This window comes from Diabrotica virgifera, chromosome 8 (assembly GCF_917563875.1).
Source record: "Diabrotica virgifera virgifera chromosome 8, PGI_DIABVI_V3a".
Lineage (NCBI taxonomy): Eukaryota > Metazoa > Arthropoda > Insecta > Coleoptera > Chrysomelidae > Diabrotica > Diabrotica virgifera.
In genome coordinates, this window is record NC_065450.1 from 42,409,666 (window position 1) to 42,435,080 (window position 25,415).

At 32.1% G+C, this 25,415-nt stretch overlaps 1 protein-coding gene across 1 annotated transcript in view; it reads right to left on the minus strand.

The window, feature by feature from the left end:
* The window catches only part of LOC126890143 (synaptic vesicle glycoprotein 2B-like), a 68,257-nt gene that overhangs the window by 16,556 nt on the left and 26,286 nt on the right, over positions 1–25,415 (minus strand). Inside the window, exons 4-8 of the mRNA XM_050658993.1 lie at positions 18,787–18,965; positions 18,040–18,224; positions 13,968–14,137; positions 8,046–8,193; positions 1,676–1,787 (exon numbers count right to left, since the gene is read on the minus strand). Coding sequence (XP_050514950.1) covers positions 1,676–1,787; positions 8,046–8,193; positions 13,968–14,137; positions 18,040–18,224; positions 18,787–18,965 — 794 coding nt within the window. The remainder of the gene's footprint in view (positions 1–1,675; positions 1,788–8,045; positions 8,194–13,967; positions 14,138–18,039; positions 18,225–18,786; positions 18,966–25,415) is intronic.

Below are 25,415 nucleotides of genomic sequence, written 5' to 3' on the forward strand. Positions count from 1 at the left end.
GTTTACTGCCCGACGCGTAGCGGAGGGCAGTAATCATTCAAGGGAGGAAAAGGCACTTTACTCCCATGTTATACATATGGTTTTACCACCTTCCTCAAATAACAAGTCATTTTTTCATTTTTACTTAATTTATTTATGTAACTAACCAACAAAATTTATTAGAACTAAAACTAACTAAGTAGGTACAATATAACTGTGAACTGTCAAATATAAGTCAAATTATTAATGTAAACATTGTTAAATCAGAATAACAATTTACTGTTTTTTACCATTCTGCAAAATACAGAGTGTTTTTAAATAATCGTTAAAATGTATAGATACTTATGTAAGAGAAAATAGATATTGTACAGGGGGTGAATAAGTTATATTTCATGAATGAAAAACCAAGACGTCACTTTTACTTTTCCTCCCTAGGGAGGAAAAATATTTTCCTCCCTAGGGAGGAAAAGTACAACTTTGCTCCCTACGACGTCACTTTTACTTTTCCTCCCTAGGGAGGAAAAATATTTTCCTCCCTAGGGAGGAAAAGTACAACTTTGCTCCCTACAATCAGGTCCGGAAAAGTATACTTTCGGTAGAGGTAGCTGGAAAAAAAGTTTATTTGAAGAAAGTGTATCTTTTTGTTCTTCTTAATGGCGGTACAGGCTCGTTTTTTTAATACTGTATTTAATTAAAGAGTCATTTCCACATATTAATATATTTTTCAAATTGGGCTCTGTACCGCCATTCTTTATTATATTACGAATACGTGTGCCAAATATCTCGAAAAAATATTCAAAATTACAGCCGCAATCTTGAAACGCGTTTTTGATACCTGTTGATCGCTACTGTATCACCTTAAGTAAAAATGAAAAAATGACTTGTTATTTGAGGAAGGTGGAAAAATCATATGTATAACATGGGAGTAAAGTGCCTTTTCCTCCCTTGAATGTTTACTGGCCTCCGCTACGCGTCGAGCAGTAAACTTCATTCTCTGGAGGAAAAGTATTGTCCTTTTCATGAGCATTTTTCAGTGCGTAACAAATGATAGGAAAAAGGGTAAGTCCGTGATAATACACATTTATGAAATTTATTCTAACATGACATTTTAGTTAAATCTGACAGTTGTCATATTTTATTTTCAATTTGGAATAAAAACAAATCAAATGTGTTTCTTGCATTTATAAAATGGTATTTTCTTTGATTTGTATAGTCTTATAAATTATACAGATTATATTTGTAATATTATTATCTAATTAAAAATAAAAATTATTTTTTTATTATGGCGCCAACTATAGACAACTAGAATAACTAGAATAAATGTTGTAAATGTCTGTAATCACGGACGTGCCTTTTTTTCTGTCACATACAATTTAATGCGTTAGAAAGAAATCGAAAATTGTGACGCACTGAAAGATGATCATGAGAAAAAGAATAGCACTTTTCTCCCTTGTTATACAAATAGCTATTATATACCTATTAATTTTTAATAAAGAAAAATTTCCTACGCAGCTGGATTATTTAATCACTCGAGAATTGGAAAAGTCGCGTTTTAAAGCCAATCAGTCTCACAAACTGCACGTTACCGGTTAAGGGTTAATAAAAAATCACAAAGAAATTGGTTTAGAACACTTATTTGGATGTTACACATTAATATTTAGAATAAGTTGAAAATAGCTTCAGACGGTCTACTCACCGATTAGTTTGGTTTTCCCCAAATAATTAACAACCAATCCTGAAACGGCAAATATTAAAATTTGCGGTCCTGCTATTATCATGGAATTCTTATAGACTGATGTATTAATAACCTAAAAGTACACAAATATGATATTTAATAATATTTATAATATTTATAACAAACATTTACATTTTCATCATCATCACGTAGCGCTAAAACCCTGGATGGGTCCTGGCTGACTGTACAACTTTTTCCAATTTGTTCGGTTTTCCATCAACCTAGGGTTCATTTTACGGAGATCTGCTTGGATGTTATCTCTCCATTGCATTTAATTTTTGCACTTATGTAAGTATGGATGGATCTAGGACATTTGGGCCTCGCCATTTCGGCGGGGCACTACCTCAAAGGTGGTGTGGAAACGTGTGCGCATGCGCATATTATGACGATTACCACTTTTTGAATCGTTATATCTCAAAAACGGTGGCTCTCAGGAAAAAAAATAATAAGACATTTTTTATAGATAATTATCTAATCTACATTTTTTGTTAGAACTAATTTTACGATAAAGCTTACCGTTTCGCTGAAAATCGCTAAAAACCATATTTGGTGACATTTGACCCCCCGTAAAATTTTAAGCACGGGTCGGATTTATGAGAACTTTTTAGATTTCATTTATGGATGGTATTTTGAACAATCCTGCCAATTTTCAGCTTGATGGTAATTTTTGTAGCCTCGGATGCGTAAGTTGACCGGAGTAACAAAAATTTATTTTCTTTATTAAAGTCTAAGATTTTTGGAACATTTCAATTATCATTAGAGCCCACTGAAATATTTGTGGACATTGAAAAAGCAATTCATGTGGTCCAATGTAAAAATTAGGGATGCCGTTTTCACTTAGGTAGATCAAAACTGGTTTAAAAAAATTCAACCTTTGGGTTTGGTACAAGAATATAAGAATATAAATTCAGAAATTGGAAAATGGTTAAGGCACACGTTTGGTTTAACTTATTTAAATCCAGTGGAAGTTGAAGGATGCTTCGTTTATGATTTCATGTCATAAATCTAAAAATGCAACACTTGATACAGGGTGTCTGCGTAACTTTGCACCATATGGGAAACTTTTTTAATATCAATTTTACGAAAAAAAGTCATTCTTTATAAAGTGCTCTGCATAGTCTAAAACCTAAGATGCAATCATCAGATATAAAATTTTGTCAACAGTATATGAGGTATGTTAAGAAATATTAATTTCGCTCAAGAGCAAACTACCTTTATATTTCAAAATATCAAAAAAATTTATTATGAAAAGTTATTTGTAATTAAAAACCATATTCAAATATGCAATAACAGCCATCTACGAGATAAAAAATTTCTGAGATTTTCCTAAATTACTGATTCCGAACATCATTTTTATTTATTAGACCTGTAATAACTCTTTTATTAATAATTTTAGGAAAAAAGGTATTCTTCATAAAAATCTGTGCATGGTCTAAACCTCAAGATGCAACCATCAGTTATCCAAGTTTGTTAATTTTATACGAGGTGTATCAAATAATATGAATTTAGAAAGAATTCTTTCTAAATTCATATTATTTGACACACCTCGTATAAAATTAACAAACTTGGAAAACTGATGGTTTTATCTTGAGGTCTAGACCATGCACAGATTTTTATGAAGAATAAGTTTTTTTCCTAAAATTATTAATAAAAGAGTTATTACATGTCTAATAAATAAAAATGATGTTCGGAATCGGTAATTTAGAAAAATCTCAGAAATTTTTTTTTCACTTAGAAGGCTGTTATTGCATATTTGAATATGGTTTTTAATTACAAATAACTTTTCGTAATAAAATTTTTTGATATTTTGAAGTATAAAGGTAGTTTGCTCTTGAGCGAAATTAATATTTTTTGACATACCTCGTATACTGTTGACAAAATTGGATACCTGATGATTGCATCTTAGGTTTTAGACTATGCAGAGAACTTTATAAAGAATGACTTTTTTTCGTAAAATTGATATTAAAAAAGTTTCCCATATGGTGCAAAGTTACGCAGACCCCCTGTATAAGTATATCCAGATTATTTACTGAAAAATTACATAATCGATAGCGCTCTATTTCCACCACAGATATTGTCTAATCAGAATCAATCTTTAGGGCATTTCATCGATTGTCATTTGTTTCGAGCTCCTATCATATGTTGTATAATCTGTGTATAATATTATTATACACGGATTATACGACAAATGACAGAAGCTCGAAACAAATGACTGTGAATGAAAAGCCCTATTGCGAGGACCACGAATGCATGTGAATTCTGTCATCCGAGATTTAATTCGTCTTTTTATTCAACGCATCCTTCTATTTTTATTTTTATTACGAATTTTATTAAAAGTTAAACGAATTTCAAGTAGACACCTATGTCAAAATAAATAGTTTACACAAAAATACCAGCAAAAATTTATCATTAATTTATCATTGCCGTTATGAGGCTAAATTGACATTTTTGGAGAAAATGGTTAATAAATTACGATCCCAACAAATACGTAGGTTAGATTTTATAAAAGCTATGTCTTATCATTATATATTATCTTATTATTATATTATTATCATAGCAAATAAATCATTGTTTACCTTTATATTAACGGTAAAATGTACAAAAATTGTGAATTATATCCAGATATTATTACAGTTGTAAAGAAATAAAATATGCATATGCATATTATTTTTAATAAAATAAATAATAGTCGGAGAGATATTCTTTTTCTCATGATCATCTTTCAGTGCGTCACAGTTTTTCGATTTCTTTCTAACGCATTAAATTGTATGTGACAGAAAAAAAGGCACGTCGGTGATTACATTTCGTCGGTGACATTCACAAACCATACATACTTATAGACGTTTCACGTAAATTGTCAAGGTCAAGACCACAAACCATACATACTCATAGACGTTTCACGGCCATGTTAATCTTTCGGATCGAATTAACGCCATCTCTTGATTGGAATGGGAACTAAATTGACAAATTTTAGTTACGTGGGAATTTCAAATTATAAATTTTGCGGGATTTTTGATGAAATTTCGCAGGAAATTAAAACAACAGAAAGACAATTCAATGTTTTATTCAATGTTTTACTGAAAACTTCAAATATTCCAATTTGTTTTCAAAATGCTATAAACACTACTGCCATGTGTCACGTGAAAGCACTGATGTGTAATATTGAGTTGAATGAAAATTTTTGAAATAATCTTGTAGGATGATTGTTTAGATAAATACCTTAGATCTAATCTTTCACAAGCTTCCAAAAATATATAGGCCCGAAATGTTGATGACACACTTGTATATTGGAATAAACTGTTCCAGGATCTATTATATTGTTTTTTTAAATGTGGAGAAACACAACACGGGATGATCAATGTAAACTAAAAATTCTACTCACAAAAACGGAGAGGAGGTTAATACAATTGATTAAAATTGTGATTAAATCTAATTAAAAACGTAACACCACTATAATAAAATATTTAAGCCACAAACTGTAAAATAAAAAGTAAATAACAAATTAATTTAATTGTCAACTGTCAGTTGTTAAATATGACAAGAGAATTGACTGACAGCGACATCTCTGGATTGGAATGGTAACTAATTTGCTGTCTTGACCTTGACAATTTACGTGAAACGTCTATAAGTATGTATGGTTTGTGGTCAAGACAGCAAATTAGTTACCATTCCAATCCAGAGATGTAGCTGTCAGTCAATTCTCTTGTCATATTTAACAACTGACAGTTGACAATTAAATTAATTTGTTATTTACTTTTTATTTTACAGTTTGTGGCTTAAATATTTTATTATAGTGGTGTTACGTTTTTAATTAGGTTTAATCACAATTTTAATCAATTGTATTAACCTCCTCTCCGTTTTTGTGAGTAGAATTTTTAGTTTACATTGATCATCCCGTGTTGTGTATCTCCACATTTAAAAAAACAATATAATAGATCCTGAAACAGTTTATTCCAATATACAAGTGTGTCATCAACATTTCGGGCCTATATATTTTTGGAAGTTTGTGAAAGATTATAAGGTATTTATCTAAACAATCATCCTACAAGATTATTTCAAAAATTTTCATTCAACTCAATATTACACATCAGTGCTTTCACGTGACACATGGCAGTAGTGTTTATAGCATTTTGAAAACAAATTGGAATATTTGAAGTTTTCAGTAAAACATTGAATAAAACATTGAATTGTCTTTCTGTGGTTTTAATTTCCTGCGAAATTTCATCAAAAATCCCGCAAAATTTATAATTTGAAATTCCCACGTAACTAAAATTTGTCAATTTAGTTCCCATTCCAATCAAGAGATGGCGCTAATTCGATCCGAAAGATTAACATGGCCGTGAAACGTCTATGAGTATGTATGGTTTGTGGTGACATTTATAACATTTATTCTAGTTATTCTAGTTGTCGATAGATGGCACCATAATAAAAAAATGGACATCTTGGATTTTAAAGCACCCTAAGTAACGCACAGCTGGCACAGCTGAATGTGGCTGCATTTTTATGTTTGTGCATCACAGTGTTGCCATGCTGTTTTCTATATATTTCTTTCATAATTTCAATCAATGTTAAATATACCTACAAGAATAATAGAATAATAACATTTACTTCTCCGTCATTATACTAGGTATAATGATAAATGAGGTGTCAAATTAAAGCTTATAATCCAAGAATAGTACTAAAGTTAAGAAATTAGACCTAGGTTGTCTGTCCGTCTGTCGGTCTGACCGCGAATATATTCCTCCGTTACTATACCAGGTAGTATGACAAATGAGGTGTCAAATGAAAGCTTATAATCCAAGGATGGTACTGAAGGTGAGAAATTTGACATAGATTGTCTATCCGCCTGTCCGTCCGACCGCGAATATAACTCCTCCGTTACTATACCAGGTAGAATGACAAATGAGGTGTCAAATGAAAGCTTATAATACAAGGATGGTACTAAAGGTGAGAAATTTGACATAGGCTGTCTGTCCGCCTGTCCGTTTAACCACGAATATAACTCATCCGTCACTATAGCAGGTAGAATGACAAATAAGGTGTCAAATGAAAGCTTATAATACAAGGATCGTACTAAAGGTGAGAAATTTGACATAGGCTGTCTGTCCGTCCGACCGCGAGTATAACTCATCTGTCACTATACCAGGTAGAATGACAAATGAGGTGTCAACTGAAAGTTTTTAATCCAAGGATAGTAGTAAAGGTGAGAAATTAGACCTAGGTTGTCTGTCCGTCTGTCTGTCTGTCCGCGAATATAACTCCTCCGTCACTATACCAGGTCGGACGGACAGGCGGACAGACAGCCTATGTCAAACTTCTCATCTTTAGTACCATCCTTGGATTATAAGCTTTCATTTGACACCTCATTTGTCATTCTACCTGGTACAGTGACGAAGGAATCATATACGCGGTCGGACAGACAAACGGACAGACAGCCTAGGTTAAATTTCTCACCTTTAGTACCATCCTTGGATAAGCTTTCATTTGACACCTCATTTGTCATTCTACCTGGTATAATGACGAAGGAGTTGAGTTTGCAAACAGACAGACAAGACGGACGGACGGACGGACGGACAGACGGACGTGGACAATTCAATGTTTTCACATTTTTTCAAAATTGGTAAAAACAACAACATAATAAACTTTACTTAATTGGTGTTTCAAAATTACTTACTTTTAACACATTAGGTACAGAATATTACAAGGTTTCTAGCAAGTTAAACGTCACAATGATTTAAAATAATCAAGTAAAAACCTATATATACATAACATATTAGAACATACCTAAAATGCACAAAAATGATACATTTCACACACACAAATATAATATCACAAAAAATTGTAACGTGGTAATATGAAAAAATAGAGGATACGGCAACGGTGTTACATGTGACGGTCGGTCCGGGTCGGATTCAATGCCAATATCTACACAGATATATTAGGGTGCTTTAAAATCCAAGATGTCCAAAAAAATAAATTTTTTTAATTAGATAATAATATTACAAATATAATCTGTATAATTTATAAGACTATACAAATCAAAGAAAATACCATTTTATAAATGCAATAGACACAATTGATTTGTTTTTATTCCAAATTGAAAATAAAATGTGACAACGGTCAGATTTAACTAAAATGTCATGTTAGAATAAATGTCATAAATGTGTATTATCACGGACTTACCCTTTTTCCTATCATTTGTTACGCACTGAAAAATGCTCATGAAAAGGACAATAGAAGAGGATTTTGTGCGTGATAAGTAATATGGAAAAACTATATGGCAATGTATGGTATTCATTTTAATGAATAAAATTAATATTTTGTGCCTTACCACATGGCATACTTCTGTAGATTCTGTTTTGGGTTTGGCCAAGGCATTGATCATATTGCAAACGCCAAATGAAGTCGAGTTACTTGAAGTATCGAAACTGTTAGAATGCTGTAGAATCTGTGGAAGCCAAAGTTTGAACAAACCCATGCTAAAATAGTTATTATAATATACCGTGTGTTCCAACGAAAATTTAACCCCCCCTCCCCCCCCCCCCACAGAATACTCAGAAAATAAGAGTTTCAATTTGTATTGAAAAAGGGACGAACTTTCATGCAAAATTCATGCCGTCAAATGTAACCCCCTACTGCCCCACAGTTTTTTTTTAATAGCAAATGTAGTCGAGTGGCACATCATTTGAAAGGAATTTTTTTTCTCTACACAATTTGCGGAATAGCCTTAAAGAAAATTTTGGATTTAACTAATTTATAGTAAATTTAAGTCTAAAATTATCTTCAAACTTATTACGTAAATTCAAAAAGTAGAGTGCCGTGTAGAGAAAAAAATTACCTTTCAATTGATGTGCCACTTGACCACACTTGCTATTAAAAAAAAACTGTGGTTGATGCGGGGCAGTAGGGGGCTACATTTGAGGGCATAATTTTTGCATGAAAATTCGTGCACTTCCCAATATAATTGACGTGTTTATTTTTAATTTTGAAGAAGCTCTTGGTTTCTGAGTTTCTGGGGGGGGGGGGTCAAATTTTTGTTGGAAGAGACTGTATAATAATATTGTGCCAATTAGTACTTATTTATTCTCATTAGTTTTGGACCAGATAACAGCGAAACTACAGGGTAACATTCCATGGTGCTTAATGTATGCTGATGATGTGGTGTTAATAGGAAATAGTGAAAGAGACTTACAACAAAAACTGGAACAGTGGAGACAAGCTCTGGAGGAAAAAGGTTTAAAGCTTAGTAGGACAAAAACAGAGTATTTGGAATGCGCATTTAAAGATGGAGGTACTACAAATAAAATGGTATTTTTGGATGGTGAAATGATTGTGAAAAGCAATAGTTTTAAGTACCTAGGATCGGTATTACAGAATAATGGAGAAGTAGAAGCGAGTGGTGTGTTGTGTGACATAAAAATTCCAATGAAGCTGAAGGGAAAATTCAATAAAACAGCCGTAAGACCGGCTAAGATGTACGAAACTGAATGTTGGGCAGTGAAAAAGAATGAGGAACAACGAATGCATGTGGCGGAAATGAGAATGCTTGGATGAGTGGAGTTGCAAAAAAGGATAAAGTTAGAAATGAGTATATTAGGGGAAGTCTAGGTGTGGCATCAATTGATGCCAAAATGAGAGAGCATAGGTTAAGATGGGTTGGTCATGTTAAACGTCGAGACGTTAATCACCAAATACGAAGAATAGCTGAAGTGCAGGTTCCTGGAAGGAGTAGGAGAGGAAGACCAAAGAAGACCTGGGGGGATACGATAAGGGGCAGGACAAGATGGTACAGGAGATTAACATTGATATGACCCAAGATAAAATTGTGTGGAGAAATGCAATTAGGGAAGCCGACTCCACATATGGATAAGGCAAATAGAATGATGAATGTATAATATATAATGTGGAATATGTAATATACAGTGTGTTTGGTAAAGAATGGGCCATAGCTTAACCTTAGAAACCTGAGCTTAAAATATGTCGATTTAAGCTAACTTACCATTGTACGAAAGTTGATAATAACCGAAAAAAAGAGATGATTAATAGCAAGCTGAAAATTTGTTAATAGCTTAAGGGTGTCTAGTCGGACAAACTTTGATATATGGGAACACTGGAACAGGGGCAGTTTTAATTGTGGAACAGGTTAAAGTTTGGAACGATCAGACCACGAAAACGGCACATATATTTTGTCCGACAGAACAGACTTAAACTCTCCGAACAGAAATTAAACTCTCATGCAAAAATCAGACTGCAATTTATCACTAAATGAGCGTTTTAATGAGTGGAACATGTAGAATATGTCAAATGGCAGGAATTATGACAGGTTATAAATAGCAGTCTGATTTTTGCATGAGAGTTTGATCTCTGTTCGGAGAGTTTAAGTCTATTCTGTCGGACAAAATAAATGTGCCGTTTTCGTGGTCTGACCGTTCCAAATTTTTAACCTGTTCCACAATTAAAACTGCCCCTGCTCCAGTGTTCCCACATATCAAAGTTTATCCGACTAGACACCCTTAAGCTATTAACAAATTTTCAGCTTGCTATTAATCATCTCTTTTTTTTTTCATACGCGGGATCCAGACCTATAAACTTTTATTTGATTTATTCTTGAATTTAATATTTCCTGACAGGCATGGGATAACAACACGAAATTTGGTAAGCGGGGTTTTTTGGGACAAGAATAAAAAACCGCTAAACGCCATAAAACTGAGTGGCGCATACAATATTCCAGCTACAAAAGATCTGATATGAATATTACGTGGCGCGAAAATGTACTTTAATTTTGATCCAAAACAAAATTCTAGTTTTATTTTGAACGATTTTTCCATGATATTTGCTAAATTTGAAGTAAACGCTCCACAAAAGAGTAACTTTGATACAGTTTGAATTTTGAAACTCTTTTGTGGCGCGTTTACTTCAAATTTATATTATGGAAAAATCTTTTAAAATTAAACTAGAATTTTGTTTTGCATCAAAATAAAAATACATTTTTCTACGAGTGTGCAAAAATGTCTACTTTCGCGCACGCATTTTAGTTTAGAAAGTTTCACTTTTCCGCACGCGTGTTACTTTTCCGCACGCGGTTTTAGATATGTTAATATGGCCTTAAAGTAATTATAATACATGCAATAACCTAATATTTAGATATTATTTACTAATTTATTTCAAATATATCTTATTGTGTTCCTGTTTTAATGAAATTAACGCGATTATTTCATTCATAGGAGATTCTGACCAATAGAAAGCTACAGACATGCAAATTAAGGTGAAAATTCCACACCTGTAATTTTGAACCAATCAAAATACGTTATTTTGACAGATTACCATGGCAACGGAGGTATTTTATCGGAAATTTTTTGCTCGTGGGGTACCCAACAGCGAATTATAGTGGAAATTTTTTGACGTTTACAATAACAGAACATTTTTGGCAGACTGGTTTTTATTTGTTTACATAATTTAGTTTTGATTCATTTTCTATCACTTGTAGTTACTCAAAACTTATGTAAAATTGAAGAATATACTATTTTCTATCTTGAAATGGTATTCCCATGCAACTACAATGAGTAGAAATTACGAATTTGAAAGCCTAAATAATTGCTGACAAAGCTATGGCGCGCTATTAATCTGTTCATGCAGCTTTGGATTTTCAAATGCAAATTTGGTGTGGAATTTTCTTACCGAATACCACGCGAAGTCAAATTAATATCCGGAAATTTTTTTTTGATCATGAATATTTTTAGAAAATTTCCGGAAATAATTTGACCTCTAGTGGTATTCCTAGTGAAAATTCCACACCTGTAATTTTGAACCAATCAAAATACGTTATTTTGACAGATCACCATGGCAACGGAGGTATTTTATCGGAAATTTTTTGCTCGTGGAGTACCCAACAGCGAATTATAGTGGAAATTTTTTGACGTTTACAATAACAGAACATTTTTGACAGACTGGTTTTTATTTGTTTACATAATTTAAAATAAAACGCCAAAAAATAATTTTCTATCACTTGTAGTTACTCAAAACTTATGTAAAATTGAAGAATATACTATTTTCTATCTTGAAATGGTATTCCCATGCAACTACAATGAGTAGAAATTACGAATTTGAAAGCCTAAATAATTGCTGACAAAGCTATGGCGCGCTATTAATCTGTTCATGCAGCTTTGGATTTTCAAATGCAAATTTGGTGTGGAATTTTCTTACCGAATACCACGCGAAGTCAAATTAATATCCGGAAATTTTTTTTTGATCATGCATATTTTTAGAATATTTCCCTCGTCTGCGACTCGGGAAATTTTCAAAATATTCATGATCTCAAAAAAATTTCCGGAAATAATTTGACCTCTAGTGGTATTACTAATGATAATTTTTGATAATCTCCCGTCGTTAAGCATATTACGTCAGATGTCCTTCGTTGCTACGAAAAAATACATTCAGTGACATTAATGACAAATGTTTTAAAAATTATAAAAGTGATGACTTTCAACCGTCAAATACATATTTATAACAACTGTGTGTTTAATTTCACTAATTGGTACTTACATATATAAATTACAATAAAATTTTGGTTTTGAACAGTTTTATTCATGAAATAATCGCAACAAATTGCACTCGAACTCTAAAATTAATATAAAATTTTTGCCCTCGTGACACTTTGACATAATTTCACTCGCCTTCGGTTCGTGAAATTAAAACTGCCAAAGTGACACTCGGGAAAAATTCAATAATTTTAGAGCTTTTGTGCAATTACTACTGACAATTCGATGAAATAAAATTATTTTGACATAATATTCGAAAAAGTCAAATCGGTAGACAATAACAGTCGTTTTGAATCATCGTCATGGAAACCAAGATCGTCGTCATGCTAACTCATTATTTTGAAAGTTTGGTTTTGACAACCTTGTCAAAGAATTAATTTGTGTATCTATTTTCATATTAATTAAATTAATTGATTAAGATTTGGTAATTTTTTAAAGACTCTTAGAAAAAATATTGTTCCTAACTCTTGCAGAAAGTCTCTTTTCCGCACTCGACTGCTTGCCGAACTCCCGCTTCGCGTCGTTCGGCAAACTGCAGTCGCGTGCGGAAAAGAACCAAAATAACTATTTCGCGCCAGGTAATATTCATATCAGATCTTTTGTAGCTGGAATATTGTATGCGCCACTCATTTTTACGGCGTTTAGCGGTTTTTTATTCTTGTATCAGGAGTTTTTCAAAGTTATTTATAAATTAAATGTATGAAGTTGAATGCAATGTTTCTCGATTACACGTTAAGCTTTATAAATGGTCACCTTTGTTGCATTATCTCCCAAATGATCTAGTGTCCACCGAACGTACATTAGATTTATTTTTCTATTCGAAATAGATTAAAAAATATATTGAGATGGCCGGTAAATGTACTCGGATTGCCCGTTGCCAGATCAAATTTAGCGTTATAACCACTACAACTACATAAACCATTTCGGGAATAATCGTTAATTGGATTATACTTTTGCAGGGATTATTATTACAAAGGATTACATATCAATGAAGAAAAAACAAAATATATGGAATTGCCAAACAATCTATTCAGGGTCAATACATAACGATGAAAACAACAAAATGAATCCAATATAAATTCGAAGGAGTGAAGATGTTTGAATACTTAGGAAATATTTTCACAAGGGACTCTAATATCCAAGAAGAAATACGTAGAAGAATTATGTCAGGTAACCGTGCCGTATATGTTCTCAACAGGCTGCTGAGAAGCAAAAATATATCCCGAGGAGCAAAGTTAAGAACCTACAAAACCGTAATAAGGCCAATCGTAACTTATGCATCTGAGACATGGACCACATCAAAAAAATAGCAAGAATTGCTATTAGTTTGAGAGCGAAAAGTGCTGCGCAAAATCTTTGGTGGGAAGAACGTAAATGGACAATGGATGCGAAAAACAAAAAATAAGGAGCTATCAGAGCTTTATCAAGAACCTAATATACTAGCAGTAACAAGAGCTCAAATAATTAGATGGTTGGGTTACGTCCAGAGAATAAGTTCAGCGAGAGTCCCAAAAATGATAATATCTAGTGCGTTGGCAGGAAGAATGAGAAAGGGAAGACCGAAGTCAAGATAGAGCAATGAGGTCAAAGAAGAAATGACAAAACTTAACCTAACCAACGGGAAAAGAAAAGCTGACGATCAGCGAGAATAGAAGAGAGTATATCAAGCCATAGGCCTGCTAGGCCTCTAGTGCTCATATATTATTGCAACTTACCTTAATGTAAGCATGTATGCTGCAGTGCATACTAAAATCAGATGAAACACAGCAGGAGGTTTAAATAAAGGCTTTAAATGTATAAAAAACTTATTAACAGCTATCAGTACAGATGCCTTTTGTCCTTGATTTCCTCTAATCGTACACTCTTCTTCCTTAAGTTCCTTTATCTGTAACAATACTTTTAGTTTATTAATATGATAAAGTTTTAGTTGTAGCCGAAGTGACTATAAAGAAAAAAGAATATATAGTTTTTAAAACATACACTAAGATAAATATTAAGAAACTAAAAAAAGAGAAAGAGAAAAATGACTATAAACAGAAAATAGATGAGGGATTGCGAAGAGTAGAGCTAGTAAGAGGCCAATTGGACATGGAAGAAAGAAAGTACTAAAATGCACTCTATACAAAACAGAATAGAAAATATGTGGAATAAAGTCTATAAATAAATATCACAAGAGAACAGAAAGGTGGAGCCAAGAAATAAAGAAAATAATAAAGGAGAAGAAGCAAAACTGGAAAAAATATCAACAGTGTTGAGATGAAAATAACAAAGCAGAATATATTGAGAAACGTAATAGAGTAAAGACAGCAGTAAGGAAAGCGAAAAGCGGAGCTGGGAAGATGTTGAACAGATAGCGAATTGAAAATAGCGACTACAGAAAGATTAGAAGTATGGAAACAATACTACGAAGATAAATTCAAACAAGAAGAAGTAGAAAGAAATAAAGCAGGAGGAAATAGACCAGAAGTGGAAGAGGAAGAGGAACCAGAGAATATAAGAAAGTAAGAATTGGAAGAGACCATAAAGAATATTAAAATGGGAAAACTGGCAGGAGAGGACCAAATAGATACAGAAATGATATAATGGATGGGAGAAAACGGAGAAGACTGGCTATTACAGATATGCAAGGAAGCTTGGAGTACAGAAAAAAATCCCTTAAGACTGAAAGAAAAACATAGTGCTTCCAATATACAAAAAAAGGACAACATAATGAATGTTAAAATGATAGAGCAATATGCTTGTCATCTGTCGATTTCAAGGTACATATTATATTCGAGAATTATAGAAAAGCGATTAAAATCAGTGATAGAGAAAGAAATGGAAGACGAATAGGCTGCATTTAGATCAAACAGTCAAACAAACGATAACATATGTACATTATGTATTATAATAGAGAGACAATGCCGTAAAGGGGGGGATGAACTATTTCTTATCCTCGTTGATACTTTAATAAAAAAGACAAAAGATCAAACAAGAAACCTTCATTATATAGTAGGATACAAAAATTTAAATTCAGTAACGATCAACTCACTTTTATACGCTGATGCAGTGGCGCACCTAGAATTTTCCTCTGGTGGGGGGGAATTGGCTTGGGCACATAACTTTTTTTGTATAGTGTATAGTTTGTTAAAGACAAGTTACATTTTTCTACTATTCCCTATATGCCCTGGGAGAGGTTTTAACCCCCAACCCCCCTCCCGAGTGCGCCACTGCGCTGATGATTTAGCTTTAAGGACAGACACACTGGAAAAATGAAACAACTAACAGACATCTGGCAAAAAAATAGAACTTAAAAATGGAAATGAATCTCAATAAAACAAAACTAGTGATAATAAATGAAGATGAGAAAACAAAAAGGAATACTAACAAAATAGTAAAGGAACAAGCAATAGACTAAGTATCTACTTTTGAATAGGTATTTGAAAAATATAATAACAGACGATGGGAAAACGGACATGACAATAAGTAATAAACTGAAGAAGGCTACTAACGTATTATTCATTAAATTTACAATTTTTGGGAAATCAGAAATAGATAACAAAACTAAACTCAGAGTATAAGTATAACATCATAAACTAAAAAGGGGTAGTTCCCTGGATTGGCTGTATACCTTATAGTTAAACAAACTGGAACATGAAGTAAAAACCACTTCTATGTAAAAGGTATATTTACTAAAAATTTTTAGAATCCCAATGGATTCAATAAAATGAGTTCATCAGAACGTTTTCAAACCTATCGGTCCATCATCAGTGATTTGAATACTTGCAAAATAGCCCCAGAACCAAACAATGGTTGTGATTATAAATAAATCTACATTATGTTGAAATAAATTTAAAATGGCTAAACGCCGATGTTAAAGGATTAAACCTCTGGGAACATGGTGAAACTCTACCCGAGGACCCAATCAACCATCTTCGGTCAACGATGACTACTAAGACTTAGTAGTCATCGTTGACCGAAGATGGTTGATTGGGTCCTCGGGTAGAGTTTCACCATGTTCCCAGAGGTTTAATCCTTTAACATCGGCGTTTAGCCATTTTAAATTTATTTCAACATAATGTAGATTTATTTATAATCACAACCATTGTTTGGTTCTGGGGCTATTTTGCAAGTATTCAAATCACTGATGATGGACCGATAGGTTTGAAAACGTTCTGATGAACTCATTTTATTGAATCCATTGGGATTCTAAAAATTTTTAGTAAATATACCTTTTACATAGAAGTGGTTTTTACTTCATGTTCCAGTTTGTATAACATCATAGTTAATCCGATAACGACATATGGGCCAGAAACTTGAATTCTGCAAAAGCAACATAAATCAATAATAAACGCGACCAAGATGAAATACATGGGAAGAATAGCTGGAGTTACGAAATTTGAAAGATTTAAAAATGAAGATACAGTGGAACCTGCTTAATTCGAACTTCCATAATTCGAAATCTTCTTTAATTCGAATTTTTATTCTGGTCCCTAGCATTTCCTACATAAGTAATGGTAAAAAGTCGTGAATAATTCGAATTATATTTTGGATAATTCGAACTTTTCTGCTATCTTTTCTGAATATCTTAGAATCTTTTGTCATTACTGAGAAGCTAAATTCTAAAAAGCAGCTAAAAATTTCGGATCTCTTTGGAAAAAAATAAAGTCGGTCTTTTTTATAGCTTGCAAATGATTTAATTTTTATTTTTGGCCGAATTTTGTTAGCCAATTTTTAGGTTAACAAAACTCTGGCAAGATTAGGAACAAAAACAAGAATCATCAAAATAAATGGAGAACCACTCAAGGGCAAATCTAGACTAAAAAAATAGTCAAGAATATTGATAAAAAACTCTCGAACAGTTTGATGAACCTCAATAAACGAGAGATCAAAACGGTCACTGAAATAGTGACTGGACATTGCCGTTTAAGAAATCACCTATACAAACTAGGTAAGGTGAATCAACCATGGAGCAGAAAGTGCGAAATGGAAGAAGAAACTGCCATACACATAATACGCCATTGCAGTGTGCTAGGTGATGCAAGGCAGGATTTCACTGGTCAAATGAGGTTTGAACCAGAAGAGATCCTAAAACTAGTAATAAGAAAACTGTTGGCCTTCGTTGAGGTCACAGGACTTATTAAAGTTTAAGGAGAAGAACAGGGTTTGGTACAAGGTCTTATGACCAATTGCCAGAGACTAACCAAGTGCCAGAGACTAACGAGTCTCGCCTGAGTTAAGAAGAAGAAGAAGAGGAACAAAAACATCTCCAAGCAATAAAAATGATCAACTACTGTTTTTTTGCTGATCAACTACTGATATTTATCATTTGCAGATGTGTTTGTAGGTAATCCTTGTTTTTGTAGATTTATTTTTTAATTCGAATTTTTGGATAATTCGAATTTTTTTAACGGTCCCCTGAGATTCGAATTATCCAAGTTTCACTGTATAAGGAGAGAGTTGGAGCAAGAACCGATAATGAGGAAGATCGAAAACAAACAATTGGACTGGTTTGGCCACATAGAGCAAATGGAACAAAAGAGACTAACAAAAAAGATACATAAAGCCAAAATGGTAAACGAAAGAAGAAAGGGAAGGTCGAGGAAGACATGGTTGGACCAAATCAATGATATTGGTGAAAAGAGAGACATGACTATAACAGACATGAAGATCCTGGTCACCAATAGAAGTGCATGGAAGAAATAGATAAAAGGCGGAACCCTACATTCGACGCCCTGAAGGGCACTAAGGATTATGAGAAAGAAGAAGAATATGAAAAAGTCCATATAATTCTCAGAAGATACTTACCGGGTAGTCTGCGCTTGATCTACCACTGTTCCATCTATATAACTTTTGGAAAACCTCAAGTGCTGCTTTGTTCTTGCCTTTACTCATCAAAAACTTGGGACTTTCAGGTATCACATAAAATCCAATAGCAGACAAAAATGGTACCATGGAACAGCATAAGAGGAAAATATTCCAGGAATGTATTTCTGAAAAGAAACTGCTACTCCAGCTTAATGTTTAGATGAAAACAAAAATCATTTTCACATATGAAATATTACTATACAAAAAAGTTCAATTCCGGAGATGATTCTTCTTCAAGTACCATGTTCTTTCAGAACGTTGGTTACCATCATAGCTATCATAATTTTATTCACTACCACCCTAAATAGCATGCTTGTATCAATCCCATACCAATATTGCAATTGTTCTTCAACCATGAAGTCCTTCTTCACCCTGGACTGCTTTTGCCTGCTATTTTTCCTTACATGGAGAGGATTCTTCTTCTTCGAGTGGCATCTCCGCGACGGAGGTCGGCAATCATCATAGCTATTCGAACTTTTGAGACGGCTGCTCTGAAAAGTTCATTTGGTGTACATCCGTGCCATTCTCTCAGGTTGCGCAGCTATGATATTATACGTCTCACTATGCTTCTTTTTCTTTGGATCTTTCCCTGCATAATGAGTTGGAGCAAGTTGTATCTCTCTCCTCTGGAGATGATTACAGATTGGCAATAAAAGTAAATATAATAAAGTAAAAAAACACACTTACGTAAAAATCCAAATATTTTATAATTAATGTAAACGGGCAAAATAGTCCAAGCGATAAGTGGAAGTAACAAAAATCCAAGCGAAAATGTTACACCCCTAAATAGTTGTACTCGTGACCTATATGAGGAAGCATGGTATTCTGTAAGGAGGGTAATGCTGGCAGAGAATGGACCGTTAAATCTACAAAGTAATAAATAATAAATAATATTTTTTATTAGAATAGGTACAGCTTCAGCATGTTTATTTTTCAATTGGATATACAAACTTAAAATGGTAGCACTGCCTGCTTCCCACATACTATAATTCAATAATATATGCTTTTTTGAAGTTATAATTCTTTAGACGCGATTGAGAGTAAAATTTTTCATAAATCGGCGCGCATGCGCACACAGACAGTATGACGTTTAGTTGCTAATCTTTAAAATTATGTATCAGCGCAAATAAGCCATTAAAATAATATATTAGTGTTTTTTAGTAAATGTATTATTTATTATAATTTTGTGTCTTTGGATTTTTCTTCCTTGGGCGTAAAATAATAAAACATCTATTTTTATATTTCACTTCTCACCGTGATGTGTAATTATGTATATCTGAAACGTCAGTAACATGCGCCTCGATGGCCTGGTTGGTAGAGCATTGGACCAGAGATCGATAAATCGCGAGATTGCGGGTTAAAATCCCTAACGATTCATACTTTTTTCTTTTGTTTTTTAATATTTGGCATTGCTAAGTTTTGGTTAATTTTTGGTAATTATTGTTAATTTTTTGTATTGTAACTGTTAAGTATATTTATTTCGTTGAAATTATATAATAGAAGTATAAGTTCTTACGTGCGTACAAAGTGCACACACATTCTTTTTATTATAATTTATAGATACGTGAACATTAACAGTGTATAGGGGAGTGCATATAGATTTTCATTTCGGAAAAAATCAAACAAGATAGAACTTTTTGTAATTTCATTAAGAAATGTTTAATAAACAATATATTAACAAGTTCTACTCGACAAGTGGGAGCTTCCTTTTTTAATAAACAAATGAACTGCGAAATTAGATATTTTTTTAAATAACTCCGAAAATATAAATTTAAGAAAAAAACTGACTTGACCATTGAAAACTTCAGAAAATTTTACAAAAAAAACATTATATAAAGATTTTTCTAAAATTAAAAACTGTAGCTTCCATAATTTTTTATTTATAACGCTAAAGTCACTCTTCTCACAAACATTGGCGCACTGTAAACTAGCGTATGGCGAAGTGCACGGTTGAGTTATTTTAATGTAATTCTTTAACTGATCGATCAAATGAAATTTTAGAAATTGGACATAAAAGAAGAATAATTAAGCTATCTTATGGATATAGTAAAAAGTGAGACTTACATGAATTTTGTTTAAAAATGATTTAACAATGTGTAACTAATACAATTTTTCTTATAAAACTCTCAATTTTGCACAACTTACCTTTCAAACAACTTACTAAACGATGTTTTATTCAAAAAAAATCTCAAAATTTACGACGTCTCAAAAAATGTAATTTTTGAAAATTTCATAGTTTTACAGAATTAACACCACTTTAAGACGGCATTACTCAAGTTTGAACAGGTTTATCACAGTTTTATAGGTGTTTTTTAAAGCTTGGGATGTAGTCTTTAAAATGCACTAAATTATTTTACTTTAGAAATGAAATACACTATTTCTTTTTGAGAAAATTAAGAAAGATAACAAAAATGTAATACAAAAACCGAAAATTACCAGCTAAAAAATGTTTATACAAAGTGATCAAAACTTTTTCAGTAAAACTTACCTAAAATACATTTAACAATAAGCTTCAACAATAATAAATGTTCAACAAAAAAAATTTATTTAGCTCTTATACAGCATGTCTGCGTAACTTGGAACCTATTGATAACTTTTTTATTATCAGTCTTACGAAGTTATTCTTTATAAAATACTCTGCAGTCTCTGCATCATATATAATCTAAGATTAAATCATTAAATATAAAATTTTATTAATTTTATACGTGATATGTCAAAAAATATGAATTTCACTCAAGAGTAAAGTACCTTTATACTTCACAATATCGAAAAATTTTTTTAAGAAAAGTTGTTTGGAATTAAAAAATATGTTTCAGTGTTCCTTCTAATTAAAATATTGTAAATAATAAAGGCACTTAACTCTTACGAAAAATTCATATTTTTTACATACCCCGTATAAAACTGAAAAAGTTTGATATCTGATGGTTGTATCTTAGATTTTAGACCAGGTAAAGCATTTTATGAAATATAGCTTTTTTCGTAAAATTGATAATAAAATAATTACAATAATTGTTATAAAATGATGCTGGGTATTTGTAACTTGAGAAAAAAATGATTTTTTTTTCGATTAGAATGATGTAATTGTATATTAAAATATAGTTTTTAATTTCAAACAACTTTTCATAATAGCATTTTTTTATATTTTGAAATATAAACGTACTTTACTCTTTAAAGAAATTCATATTTTGACCAGAGTATTTTATGAAGAATACCTTTTTTCCGTAAAATTGATAATAAACAAGTTTTCCATGTGGTTCCTAACTACGCAAACATACTATATAAGAGCTTCTGTATAAGAATTTTTAAATTGTAATGCCATATTCAGATTCAGCAAAATAGAAACATATTTGACCAAAGTAAAATGATGAATTCAACGATATTTTTAAAATTATTTATACAAAACAATTGTTATTGTTTAAACAATTAATAAACAATTAGCGGCCAAATCTGCGAGTAGAACATTTTACTTTAACATGTATACAGGGTGTCCCGGAAAATAGTGCGTTCCTTAAAGGTGTGGGTAGAATGCACCATTTAAAAGAAAACTTTCTTATAAATTTTTTTTCTAAATTCATCTGTTGCCCCAAAAAATTAAAATAATGTATTTTACTAAAATTTACATTTGGCAACACGGCAGTTTTATTTATTTTGACAGCTTAGATAAAAATATACAAATTAGGGATTCCAATGAACTGTCAGTGGTGGTCGGTGGATGGCTAAAGCGACATGGCCATAGACATAGTTAAGGGGGGTGGTCATGTCGTATCTAATGTTTACATTGAATATTGACAAATTTGTAAAGAATATCCTGTTTGGTTTTGTTTTTTTGTTAATTGTGTAACGAAATTTGTGAAATTGTGATAGCAAAGTAAATATGAAGTGGTTTAAACATTGGATACGCCTATGGATGACAGTTTCGCCATCCAGCAGCCATATTATATCACGTGATTTGGAATGCCTAATTGTAAACACAAACAGTCATATCATAATCACCTGTAACCCCAGCCCAGAATAGGTACATCCTATAGGGCTTTTCATTCACAGTCATTTGTTTCGAGCTTCTGTCATGTGTCACATAATATTAATATATCTGCGTCATACGTCATTGGTATTTTACAATGATACAAACCAAAGACGTATGACGTAGATATATTAATATTATGTGACACATGACAGAAGCTCGAAACAAATGACAATCGATGAAAAGCCCTATTGTTGTGATATTCAGTCGTGTGATGGATGACCGAAGTTAAGTTTAACGTTTGAGTTAAAGTTAAGATAACTCTCAGGAATAACGTGCTCATAACTGTATAGGTAAAATTTGGTGTGATGTATCGCTCCCAGTTATGAAATAGTTATATCCACAGATCACTTAACTCTCTTTAGATGTTTCACGCAGGTATCTCAAGGTCATACTAAACTAAATGTCATTTTTAGTAATGATACATTTTTTGAGATGTCGCCATGCACCTGGAGTGAAGATTTCTTCTATATCACTGAGTCTGAGTGTCATTATAATTTGTCAATTGTCATCATTGTCAGTATGCCTTTATCTTTTATCTTTATGTCAGTAAAAATGTTTATCTGATTGTTATCAATAATAAAAAATCCTGATTTAGATAAAATGGATTCAAATACAGTTTTTGAAACAAAACGAATGTGATTTGAAGATCCATAGGAAGATCAAATTCCTAGCTTACATTTGCATGGTGAGTTCAACAAGTATTTGTTATTAGAGAACAAGTAACACAGTTAGTGGTGTAGGGAAGCAAACGAATGTAAACAAGTAAGTAACCCCTACAGAAAATATATAATTAATACAAATTATTTTACGTGAAATGAATATGGTTATTATCAAATCAATTATATTATTTTTTTGTTTTAGTTGAAAGTCCTCAACAAGTAGAGATGCACACATGTTTTAATCATTTGAGATACCCTTTTGTAGAAGTATTTGGAAGAAAACTATTAATAATTTCATTTGTAAAGATACGATTTGTAAAAAAGTATATACAAAGTGGTTTTGCTGGTATTAAATAAATAAATAAAAATACGTTGTAATGTCTTATTTTTTCCCAAATGGTATTTTGTATATTTGAAATTAAAAATAATTTGCATATTTTAAAACCAAATTATTTTTTTTTCAACTATACAAATATTTTAACCTAACATTTTCTTCCCACCAAAATTACATTTTGAAATTAGTTCCGATACAAGCGGCATGGAGCGCTGTTTTTCATATTTAACCAAAGCGTTATCGTGAAACATCTAGAGGAGGTAGGTGATCTGTGGTTATATCATCAACGTTATATTAGAAAGAAGTTTTGAGGAACAAATTTTGAAGTAACAAAGAGAACCTTATGTACAAATAGTACAAGTTGGAGTGAGCGCGAGAGATTGTTCCGAACATACCCGTCTTCGGCTACTGCCGATGACCGAACAACAAACAGCTGTTTGGGTTCCTTGGTGTTTCTAAGTTGCTTTCAAACGGTAGATAGAAACAGGGTTGCCAGATTGGTGTATTTTCCCAAAATTTTGGGTTAATTTGAAAGCGTCTATTGAAATTTTTCTAAGCAGAAATTGTAGTGGGATTTTTTGGGGGCGGAAAATTATGGATGATTTTAAGGGGTCATGGTAAATTAAATTTGCGAATGTACATAGAACTGTATATTATACTCCCATATAATCGAAGACGATAGGAACTATGAATTATTTCCATGGCCCTCGTTGATATTGTAGTATTAATTTTGCTTTACTGTTCTCTTCATTTGACTAATAATTTATTAAAATGCGGCAACAATTTAAATTTGGGGACTTTGGGGTATTTGAGCTTCAATTTCAGGGAATTTCAGTTTCTAAGTGGGGGATTTATAAAATATCATCTGGCAACTCTGGATAGAAAGCTCAGTAGGTAGTAGGTACTTAAAATAAAATTTCAACTTATATCGCTCGATTTGATTTTTGTATAATTTTTAAAATTGTATTATCCTTCTATTCTTAATTATTAAATTACTAGCTTCTAAATTCACTTGATTTCTGTCTAAAAACAAGTCAAAAGATGAACCTAACCTTGCATAACTACAGAGTTATCTCATAACTTGAGGTTTAACGTCGCTTTATAAAGTGGCCAGATAACTCAAGAACTGTCAAGAAATAACGCAAATAGTTAAGTTAAGTATGATACATCACACCAATTCGATGGTTATAACATAACTACAGGATAACTTTACGTTAACGATAACTTTGGTCATCCATCACAGGGCAGAATGTCATGATTTCGATAGCGAGTATCATGATATTATGTTAATTACGTTTAGTGCAAGATTTACAGCAAGGCTATTTACCTCCAAGTAAAATAAGATCTTCAGAGAACCCGAATTTCTGTGTAAAGTGTTATGTGCAGATAAAGTTTATTTTTACGAATGGTGTGTTTAACTTTCGTGGTTGACAAAAGTATGAATTTGTGGGCTGGGAATATTTTTTATAATCATCTAATTGAACCATTCGAACTTCGCAGAAGATTGAATGGAGAAATGCAGGTACTCAAATGTTTGCAACATGTTCTATCGATGCTTCTTGAAGACGTAGCTTTATTGTAATAAAAAATTTTTATGTAAGTTAAAACACTATACAAACCTTATTTATTAGATATTTAATAAACACAAATATTATGCTGTTTTTCTATTACTGTTATCAGTATTTTATCAATGTATATTATGCCTATGATCGATGATTCATGATAGTTGAGTTACAGTAAAATTATTTTAGCACAGAAGGAACGCAGTGCTGCCGGCTGTATTTGCTTTTCTGTGGACATTAATCAAATGCATTAAAATTAATAAATTATTTTTTTGAAAACGGTTGACTTAACAAAAAAAATTTATTAGACTTTTTTGCTCTAAATGGTGCACTTAGCCCATACCTTGAAGGAACGCACTATTTTCCGGGACACCCTGTATAAACAAACAAAAAAAGTTTTAGAAAAATATAAGCTTGTTTGAATTATTCCGAAACAGTGCATGTTTTCGTTCTAATTGCACTCCCCTAGTAGGCGAGAGCATATCATAGAATATAATATCAAATAGAAATTTCATCTGCAAAATAGAGGTGGCTATTTCAGTTAGTTTTTAAATATTATTGGACAATCGTTACTTGTTAATTGCTTAAATTATTCATTACTTAAATTAGTAGGATTATTTTTAACTAACTATGTATCCAGTGATTACAATAATTTATACAAAAATCCATAAGGAAAAATTTCCTGTAGCTGGCTGTATACCATTAATTACAAAAAATTTAAGAAAAATCTTCTGTTT